The sequence below is a fragment of the Ursus americanus genome, chromosome 16 (genome assembly GCF_024610735.1).
Source record: "Ursus americanus isolate L20-20 chromosome 16, mUrsAme1.1.p, whole genome shotgun sequence".
Taxonomy (NCBI): Eukaryota; Metazoa; Chordata; class Mammalia; order Carnivora; family Ursidae; genus Ursus; species Ursus americanus.
In genome coordinates this window covers 4416671-4428084 of record NC_142142.1, presented here as the reverse complement: position 1 = coordinate 4428084, position 11414 = coordinate 4416671, and the positions used below count along the sequence as shown (strand labels likewise).

General features: G+C 36.5%; 1 protein-coding gene across 1 annotated transcript; it reads right to left on the bottom strand.

Moving 5' to 3' along the window:
• Positions 1-9529: 9529 nt before the first annotated feature.
• LOC123782684 (olfactory receptor 52E8-like) lies at positions 9530-10477 on the bottom strand. The gene has a single exon (XM_045782956.2). It carries the CDS (start codon positions 10463-10465, stop codon positions 9530-9532), a length of 936 nt encoding a protein of 311 aa, XP_045638912.2. The 5' UTR covers positions 10466-10477.
• Between the last annotated feature and the right edge of the window lie 937 nt (positions 10478-11414).

Here is an 11414-nt window from a genome sequence, read left to right as displayed (position 1 = left end):
GTTTTCTTCTGCATGTGACCTGGGGCGGCATGTGTAGGACTATAAACACAAAGAGAAATATGTACACGTAGGAATGTCTGCGGCCATTATAGTTTATGGGTGTAAAATTTGTAATACCCAAAGCTTGTCTGTGTATTCACTTTCTCCTTTTTCCTGTATTTATGTATTTCCTGTATTTATCTGTATTATGTGCTTACTTTCCTTCCTGCTCCCTATTCTGGGTGAGCATGAACTCATTCCCCATTTCTCATGCTATTTCCCACAGCCCCCCAAGGGCAATACAGCCTTACCTTGCTTTCCAAATGTCTCTGAGAGGATGGACTTTGGAAACATTGTCTGGCATTTCTCTGGGTCCCCACTTTTCTAGGCAAGGAAGAGGCATTTATATTGATGCAGCTGCCGTCCTTCCAGTGGGATCGGGCTGTAGTCTCCCTGGATTCTTGGCATCAACTGTGATATTCACTGGAGAGTTCTAAGAGAACTTCCCACCTTCACTGGAACTATGGAGCAAGAGTCATCTATTCTTTCCTTTCCAATGAGATTCAGTATCTTTTCTGCTTTCCAAATTTAAAGTCTAAGCTCCTGATTAATACCTGAACTGTTAAGATGTCAGCTGCCTTCTTCAATGACATGTTCCATCAGTCTTCCCTGGCTCTTTTGGTTCTACATCATCTGTATTATAGCTTAAATCTGATGTGCCCGTAGTTCCTTTGTCCCACTTCTCATGACCTATTTTGGTGAAAGACCTGACAAAGCAACAAAGATATGAGGAGACGAGATCTGGGAAAGAAGGAAGCTCAATAAGGTGAGCCCGACTTCTTACTCACCATTACCCCACTAGTTGTTTAATGATTACAGGAGCAGGGAAAAGGGCCGATGACCAGGGCGGAGGAAAGCCACTCAGACACAAGGAAACTTACAGAGCTTAGCTTCATACAAGAGTGTTAACTGAGCCCATCCAACCACTTTCCTAGCCTGGGCTCCAGACATTAAAGTGAAGAAACTAGCTTAGGGTCACCTACTCCACCTGTTGCAGTTCTTTAAAGGACTTTTATCCGTTTCAGCTACCTCATCTGATACTCTGTTTTATAGAGAAAATAAAGAAGTTTCCCTAGTACTTTTTTTTCTGAATTCCTGACCTATAAAATCTGTGAACATAATAAAATATATAATCTGTTGACTTCATACCATTAAGTTTCAGGATAATTTATACACAAGAATAGAAAAACCAAGAGAAAAATGGCTACTTTTAACCAAGTTCCATCTTATTAACACCCCAAAACATGTGTCATTGGTTTGAGGGCTGTGCACAGAGAGGAAGATTGATGGGCCTTAAGAAGACTTCTAGTGAAGGCAGAAGAAAAGTGAGGAAGACAGAATTGAAAGCTTGGTAAGAAGGATCTTTTCTATATAGAGATATAAAATTTAGCCAAACTGTTGCATTCGGTAAAATGGAAAATAGAAAATATGTATAAAGAACTGGTGGATTGTGCCAAAGAGACTTCCAGGCAGAATGACAGAAGGGCCAGCTGGTTTCTTTTAGCTATATATATAATAAAATTTGAATAGAGAGAGAAGAGTTAAAGATGGGATTATTTGGTTTTCAAACAAAATTTAGAGAAAATATAAATGTACTGGTTTTTATTTTTTTTAGTTTTATTTAAATAAAATTACCTAATATTTTTTCATTATGTTCAGTTAGCCAACATATAGTACATCATAAGTTTTTGTTGTAGTGTTCAATGATTTATTAGTTGTTTATAACACCCAGTGCTCATCCCAACATGTGCTTTCCTTAATACCCATCACCCGGTCACCCCTCTCCCTTCTGTAACCCTCAGTTTGTTTCTTGGAGTCCAGAGTCTCTCATGATTCATCTCCCTCTCTGATTTCTTCCCATTCAGTTTTCCCTCCCTTCTCCTGTGGTCCTCTGCTCTATTATTTGTGTTCCACATATGAATGAAACCATATGGTAATTGTCTTTCTCTGCTTGGCTTATTTCACTTAGCATAATCCCCTCCAGTTCCATCCATGTAGATGCAAATGATGGGCATTCATCTTTTCTGATGGCTGAGTAATATTCCATAGTATATATATACCACATCTTCTTTATCCATTCATCTGTTGAAGGGCATCTCTGTTCCTTCCACAGTTTGGCTATTGATGTGCTGGTTTTTAAAATCAAGTCTATTTCCATTCTCACCCTCTCCTCACTGCAAAACATTCTCAAAATAAGAAATAGCTCCAAGCCCAAGATCATACTAATAGTGTGACTGTAAAATCTTTAAGATCTCAAAGACTTAGGTTAGTTTCTCATACATCATTTCTGACAGGATGTTAAGGGCATGACTCACAGACTTTCTTCATTAATCTGTGAAGCTACTAAGAATCTTAATGGCAGTATCCCTAAAGGAGACTCACAGAAGGTCTAAAGTAGAGAAAGATATATCTTGAAGGGAATTCTAATTGTGGCTTTTGTTTAATGGACCAGGTTTGTAAATTGACACACAAGAAACCCACAAGAATTTTAAAGACCTTATACCAGCTTGGAATGAAAAAGAAACAGTGCTAAAGGAAAAGAAGACATTGGACAACTGAATTTTGACAGGTAAGAAGGAAATGGAAAATAGTTACCAAGGGGGCAACAAGAGCTACATTATATAAAAAGGGAAGTATGACTCAGATGGTGGAATCAAGAGCCCAGAGGCAAAACCAAGAGTAATAAGGGATCACTTCCAGAGCAATAATCAGCAAACACGTTCTGCATGGTCATGGGCCAATGATTATCGTGTCCCTCTCATTTTCCCTTTATTGAATTGGAATGTGTCGTATGCTTGTGCTGTGCCTGTTTCATTATTGTATGTTGGATGTAGGGTAGGATACTTTCTGCATGAGTTCACAGGTCTCTGTACAAAGATAAATCATACTCAACGAACCAAAAACAGAGTCTCAGGTGCACTTGAAACTGATTTAGATAGGGATATAACGTACCTTGAGACTAAGCATGATAGTATAATGGAATAGAAACTTCCATGTGTTTGTTTGTTTTACATGAAGGAGGAAGGTAAATAATTGTGGCCAAAAGGTAGACTGTGATGTTATTTTTAGTTGTCTTTTTCTTTAATTGTGGGTAAATATACATAAACTTCCCCATTAGTGACATTTAGAACATATACAATGTTTTGCTACCATCACCACTATCTAGTTCTACAGCGTTTTTATCACTTCAAGAGGAAACCCTGTACTAAGGAAGCAGCCACTGCACATTTCCCCCCTTTCCCCAGACCCTGGGAACCATCGACTTGCTTTTCGTCACTGTGGATTTTCCTATCCTGGGTTTCACACAATGTGTGGCCTTTTGTATCTAGCTTCTTTTACTTTCCATAATGTCTTAAGGTTCATACATGTAGCAGGATGTGCCAGGATTTCATTATTATTTATGGCTGAATATTATTCAATTCTATGGTTATACCACATGTTGTATATTCATTCTTTAACTGATGAACACTTGAGTGGCTTCCAGCTTTTAGCTATGGTAAGTAGTACCATTAAAAACATTAGTATGGAAGTTTTTGTTCAGATACCTGTTTTCAATTCTTCCAAGTATATATCCAGGAATAGAACTGCTGGGTCCTATCCAAGTCTAGGTTTGAATTTTAGAGGAACCACTCAGTTATTTTCCACAGCACTTGCACTATTTTACATTCCAAATGAAAATATGTGAGGAATCCCACTTCTCCACATACCCGTCAATACTTGCTTATTTTGTCTCTTTAAAAAATTATTATTACAGCTTTCATTGTGTGTCTGGTGAAATCTCATGCATTTGATTTGCATTTCGCTAATGACTAATGTTACTGAGCCCCACCTTAATGTTGGCCATTTACATATTCTATTTAAAGAAATGTCTATTCAAGCTCTTTGCCCATTTTCTGATTGAGTTGCTTGTGTTCTTGTTGTTGACTTGCAAGAGTTGTTTATATATTCTGGGTACTAGACCTTTTTCAAATATATGGTTTGCAAACACTTTTTCCCATTTTACAGTTTCTCTTTTTACTCTCTCGAAGTGTCATTTAATGAACTTCTAAAATTTTGATGAACCCCAATTTATCAATTTCTCTCTTGTTTCTTATTTTTGGCATTATATCTAAGTAACTATTGCCAAATTCAAGGTCACACAGATTTACTCCTTTGTATTCTTCTAATGTTTTCATATTTATTGTTCTGGTATTTAGGTCTTTGATTCATTTTCATTCTCTTTGTGTGTGTGATGTGAGGTAAAGGTCCACCTTTATTCTTTCTCATGTGGACACCTGGTTGCTCCATTACCATTTTTATTTTATCTTTTTTAAGATTTTATTTATTTATTTGAAAGAGAAAAAGAGCACAAGCAGGTGTTGGGGAAGAGGCAGAGGAAGAAGCAGACTCTCCACTGAGCAGGGAGCCTGATGCAGGCTCGATCCCAGCACCCTAAGATCATGACTTGAGTGCAAGTCAGACCCTTAACCAACTGAGCCTCTCCATTACCATTTTTAAAAAACTATTTGTTCCTCTTTTGAATTGTAATGAATATAGATATTTGACTATATGTTCTTGAGTTCATTTTTGTTTTTTTTTTTTAAGATTTTATTTATTTATTTGACAGAGAGAGACAGCCAGCGAGAGAAGGAACACAAGCAGGGGGAGTGGGAGAGGAAGAAACAGGCTCCCAGCAGAGCAGGGAGCCCGATGTGGAGCTTGATCCCAGGACCCTGGGATCACACGCTGAGCCAAAGGCAGATGCTTAATGACTGAGCCACCCAGGTGCCCCTTGAGTTTGTTTCTTAAATTTAATCTCTATTCCATTCATCTGTAGGTCTATCCTTATGCCAGCATCATATTGTATTAATTACCATAGCTTTGTAGGAAGTGTGAATCTTTCAAACTTTTTTTTTTTTTGAGACTATTTTGACTATTTGGCACTCCTTGCAATTCAATATGAATTTTAAGATCTGAATTTCTCTTTCTGCAAAGAAGGTTACTGAAATTTTAATAACAATTGCATTGAATCTATGGATTGCTGTGGAGAATATTGCTATCTTAATAATATTAAGTCTTCAATCTATAGACAAAGGATGTGTTTCCATTTACTTAGTTCTATCATTTCTTTCATCGATGTTTTGTAATTTTCATTGTGCAAATTTTGCTTAAATGTGTTTCTGAGTACGTTATTCTTTTAATGTTAGTGTAAAGGGAATTGTTTTTTACTTTGTGTGTTTTTAATCGAGAGTGTATAGAAATACATTGGTTTTGTGGGTTTCCTTTTCTTCCTGCAATTTTGCTGAATATTTTATTATAGATAAATATGAATACATCAATGTGGCCATTTACTCTAATAGGTTTTTTTGTCTGTATTGCTAATTGCTCTGGCTAGAACTTTCAGCACTACCTTGAATACCAAGAATGAGAACAGACATTCTTGTCCTGTTCCTGATCTTAGGGGAAAACTGTTTGGTCTTTTATCATTGAATATAATGTTAGCTGTTGATTTTTCATAAATGTCCTTTATGGTGAGAAGTTCTCCTCAATTCCTAATTTGCTGAGTGTTTTATTATGAAAGGGTGGCCTGTGTTCTTTAAAAACCATTGACACTTCACTCATCAAAAAGTGTCTGATTTTTCTCTCTCTGAATTTGAGGAGGCAGATGGCTGTTTAAAACAATAAGTGTTTTGAAGGCAGTGTTATATAAGTCCTCAGAACTGATGTTAATAGACCATGCAACTTCCATCTCATACTGCTGGGAAGACTACTTGTTTGGGCCTTTGTAAGAAGGTTGATCCTGAGACCACTATACTGGAGAAACCACATGCAGGTTCTCTGGACAAGAGTCCTGGATGAGCCCTTCAACTATCCTGGCCTAGAAGCCAGACATGAGAGGAGAAATTATTTGAAAGCCCACTAGTTCCAGCCACCAGTCATATGGGTCACTCTCAGCAATTGGAATGATTACATTGGAGGTCCTAAACAGTATGAAGCAGAGAACAGAGCTGCTTAACCTTACTAAATTCCAGTCAAGAAAATGTATGAGATGAGTTAGATTGTTTCATGCCCTCATGCCTCTAAACAGAAAGTGGATTAAACAGTAATAGGTAACCAAGCCACTTAGGTTTAACCAGAATCACATGAGACAAAGAGAGAGAAAATGACATAGAAGCAATATTTCAAAGGATTTCTGCTATATATTTATTTTTATAAAACTACAAAGATATAATTTCATTCAGAAAGACATGATTTCATTCAAACTACATGATTTCCTCCACTATGCAAAAGCTTTTTATTTTGATGTAGTCTCAATGGTTTATTTTTGGTTTTGTTTCCTTCTCTTAGGAGACATATCTAGAAAAATGTTGCTATAGGCAATGTCAAAGAAATTACTGCCTATGTTCTCTTCTAAGAATTTTATGGTTTTATGTCTCACATATAGGTGTTCATCCATTTTGAGTTTATTTTTGTGTAAGGTGTCAGAAAGTAGTCCAGTTTCATTCTTTTGTATTAGCTGTTCAGTTTTCCCAGCACCATTTATTTAAAAGAGCAAAAGAAACTATCAACAAAACAAAAAGGCAACCTACTGGATGAGAGAATATATTTGCAAATGACATATCCAATAAGAGGTTAATATCCAAAATGTATAAAGAACTTATAAAACTCAACACACACACACACACACACACACACACACACACACACACACACACAAATCTAATTAAAAAATGGGCAGAAGACACAGACATTTCTCCAAAGAAGAAGACATACAAATGGCCAACAACCACATGAAAAGATGCTCACTATCACTAATCAGTAGAGAAATGCAAATCAAAACCACAATGAGATGTCACCTCACACCTGCCAGAATGGTTAGAGTCAAAAACACAAGAAATAACCAGTGTTGGCATGGACGTAAGTTAAAAGAAACCCTCATGCACTGTTGGTGGGAATGTAAATTGGTGCAGCCATGTGGAAAACTGTATGGAGGTTCCTCAAAAAATTAAAAATAGAATTACCATATGATGCAATAATTCCACCACTGGGTATTTACACCCCAAGATGAAAACATTACTTTGAAAAGATATGTGTATCCCTATGTTTATTGAGCATTATTTACAATAGCCAATGAAGCTACCTAAGTGTCCATTGATATGTGAACGGATAAAGACGTAGTGCATGTGCGTGTGCACACACACACACACACACACACACAGTGGAATATTACCCAGCCATAAAAAAGAATGAGATCTTGCCATTTGTGACAACATGGATGGGCCTAGATGGCATTATGTTAGGTGAAACAAGCCAGACAGAGAAAGGCAAATACTATATTTGTCTTTTCCATTTCCATTTATTCCATTTATATTTGGAATCTAAAAAAACCCAAGTGAATAAACAAACAAAAAGCAGAATCAAACCTATGAATATAGAGAACAAACTAATGGTTACCAGAGGGGAGGAGAATGAGGGGATGTGCAAAAAAGGAAGGGGAGTGGAGGATATAGGCTTCCGTTATAGAATGAGTAAGTCACTGAAAATAAAAGGTAAAGCATAGGGAATATAGTCAATGCTATTGTAACAGTGTTGTATGGTGACAGATGGCAGCTACACTGTGGTAACCACAGCATAATGTATAAACATGTTGAATTACTAGTAGTACACCTGAAACTAATGTAACATTGTGCATCAACTATACTCAGATAAAACAATTTTTTTACAAATCTACAAATTTCAATCATAATGACTTTGTTTTAAAAAAGAATAGCACATCAAGTCTGAGCACTGGGTGTTATATGCACTAATGAATCGTTGAACACTACGTCAAAAACTTATGATGTACTATATGCTGGCTAACTGAACATAATAAAAAAAGTAACATTGCTGAAAACTAAAGACAAAAATAACTAAAAGCTTCAAGCTAAATAAAACACATCAGCTTTGAAAAACCTCAAAGTGATTTGCCTATCTCTTTTTTTCCCCTTTGCTCACTTGTTTCTTAAATCCCACATACGAGTGACATCATATGGTATTTGTCTTTCTCAGACTGACTTATTTCACTTAACATTATACTTTCTGGGTCCACCCATGTTATTGCCAATGTCAAGACTTCATTCTTCTTTATGGCTGAATAATATTCTAGTGTGTGTGTGTGTGTGTGTGTGTGTGTGTGTGTGTGTACATGCACTACATCTTTATAAATACACACACACACACACACACACACACACACCACATCTTTATCCATTCATCAGTTGATGGACACTTGAGCGGTTTCCATAATTTGGCTATTGTAGGTAATGCTGCATGTTTCACTGAAAACAGACTCTTATCTACAGAAAACAAACTAACGTTTACCAGAAGGTAGGTAGATGGGGGAACGGGTTAAATATGTAATGGGGATTAGGAGGGCACCAGGTATTGTATGGAAGTGTTAAATCACTATATTATACACCTGAAACAAATATTACACGGTATATTAACTAATTGGAATTAAGTAAAAACTTAAAAAACTTAAAATAAAATAAAATAAAATAAATTACCAAAAAAAGATATAAGGACTTGTAAACTTATCTGTAGTAGCATGTGAGAGTAGCTTTATGCTTAACTCATTAAAACTGCAGTGGGCATTAAAAAAAAGTCCAGAAAGATATTAAAAAAAAAAGTTAAAGTGAAAATATAAAGCATGACACCAAAATGTTGAAAATACATCATAAAAAATGACCTTTCATCAACTTGGTTCCCAAGAAATAGCTTCTGAGATGGAGAGTTTCATATAGAAGATACACTGAGAAGTACTCTCAGGAAATACACCTCTAAGGGAATTTGTATTGGACAGAGAGAGGGGCTGACTTTCAGCCCTGTGGTTTTAATATGCATATCCATAGTGACGAATTATAAAGTGCATTTTTATGTACTTATTGACTAGTTATTTATGTGTATTAACAAATGTATGTATGATACTTTTCTAATCTAATTGAGTAATTTGACACTTTATAATTGAATTACAAGAGTTCTTTATATATTTTTATACAAGCCCTTTATCGTACACGAGGTATAAATATTTTCTCTCAGATTATGTCTTCCTTTTTCATTTTATTACTAGTATCTTTTGAAGAAAATATATATATTATTTTAATTTTAGAGAAGTCCAATCATTTAAAAATATTTCTTACTATTGTTCTCATATCTATAAAATTTTATGTGAGCAATATTACAAATAATTTTTGTGTTGGTTTTATACTTTAGCACTTGTCCATTGTAGGTTAATTTTTCTATGATGTAAAATAAGAATCTAAATTATTCTTTTTGCATTTGGATATCTAATTGTCCCAATCTGATATTATCAATGTACATATTATTAACTTTAAATATAAAACCTGCCATTCAAAGATAATGTTACTGGTCTCAATATTCCCCTGCAATTCATCCTCCTTCCTGCTGGGTTAGACATAAAATAACCCTACTTTTTAAAATGCAGGAAACATGAACTCTAACACAGACCTTCCTAGCTATCTGTCTTGAGGAAAACCCTCTGGACTCGTTCCCTAATCTGCTTGGTCCTGACACCATAGATTACAGGATTGAGGGCTGGGGGAACAACCACATAGAGGTTGGCCAAGAAAATGTGGATATATTGAGGAATATTGTGGCCAAATCGGTGTGTCAAGAAAGAGAAAAATGCTGGTGTGAAAAAAGCTAAGAGGACACCAATGTGGGAGCCACAGGTGTTGAGAGCTTTGAGTCGAGCCTCCCTGGAGGGCAGGCAGAAGACAGCATGGAGGATCCTGACATAGGACAGAATTATAAGGAGCACATCCAATAATAAGAGAGAAATGTTGCCAAGGCCAAACAGAATGTTCACTTTGATGCTGGCACAGGCCAGACGGGCAATGCCCATGTGTTCACAGTAGGTATGAGGGATGACATGGTGGCCACAGAAGGGCAGCCTCAGGAGAAGAAACACCAGTGGGGTCACCATGCATAGACTCCGCAGGATAGCAATGCCTCCAATGATGCTGATGATTCTGCTGGTGAGGATCATGGTGTACCGAAGGTGTTTACAAATGGCAATGTAGCGGTCAAAGGCCATGGCCACCAACACAACGCTCTCCATGCCAGTGAAGAAGTGGATGAAGAACATCTGCAAAAGGCAGTTTTCAAAAGATATATCCCTGAGTCTGAACCAGAAGATGCCCAGCATTTTGGGGATGGCGGCTGTGGACAAGCCCAGGTCGATGGAGTCCAACATGGCCAGGAAGTAGTACATGGGCTCATGGAGACTATGTTCAGTCTGGATCACAAACAAGACAGCAACATTCCCCAGGAGTGCAATAAGATATACAAAGAAAAAGGGAAATCCAATCCAGAAGTGCACACCTTCCAGCCCTGGGATACCCAGGAGGAGGAATGAAGAAGGATGGAACTGGGTGTCATTAGGCATAGCTATTCTTTCTGCCACAGTGTTTGCACAATTCTATTGCAGATACAATTATTGACTTCCCATTAGTGAATTTTTTTCCTCTTCTCCCTTTGCCTAGATTCCTGGTAAAACGTAAAACAGCATTGTAACTTTTCTTTGTTTCCATCCAGAATGAACATAAACTACTCTTCTCATATTCTGCTAGCCTCACTTGAGTGTAAAACCAGAATCCAGCTGACTCTGCAGCTATATTCCATACTAGACAATGTTAGACATGAAGAAGGGATAAGAGAAAAACATCTCTGTGACATATAGAAGTTCATAATCATAAGCCTAGATAAAACCAGGTTGGAAAACAAAGTTCCAGGCTCTGCATATCTGGTACTTTTACACACACCTAAAGTGCACAGTGATTTTTTTTTTGGTATTTGTGATCTCAACCATTCCCTTATTAGGGACATGCAAACACCAAAGGTAAAGTGTACAACTATGTGTGTAAGCATTTTCATGCTAGTGAAACTACTGTCTGATTTTGAGGACAAAAATAAAGACTTATGCTTGTTTATTCACATGTATTATAAATGGTCTGGCACATAAAAATTCTTAATTATAAAAGTTCATTAAATAAAGAAATTAAGTAAGAAGCAGACCAGTAACTAATTTCAATACATTGTCTCAGAAAATACCTTCCCATCCAATCATAACTGATTTTGAAATAAAAGAAATTATAACAATCATTCTGAAAAATGATTGAAAAATGAGAAAGAAATAATTGTCAGAGTATTTTTACTTATAATTAAATGAATTCAAAAATTACATTAATATAGATAAGCCTGTCATTTGGAGAGCCCACACAGTGAAATACCCACTAAAGAAACTCTCAAGGGATGAGCCACCTGGAGATTGGATAATTGTTTGTGCTACACAATTTTCAAATATTATCTCAGACTTACATAGAAAGGGAGAACTC

What these genes read in the sequence shown, in the direction of transcription:
- LOC123782684 (XM_045782956.2), bottom strand. Translation starts at nt 10,465, where the DNA reads ATGCCTAATGACACCCAGTTCCATCCTTCTTCATTCCTCCTCCTGGGT.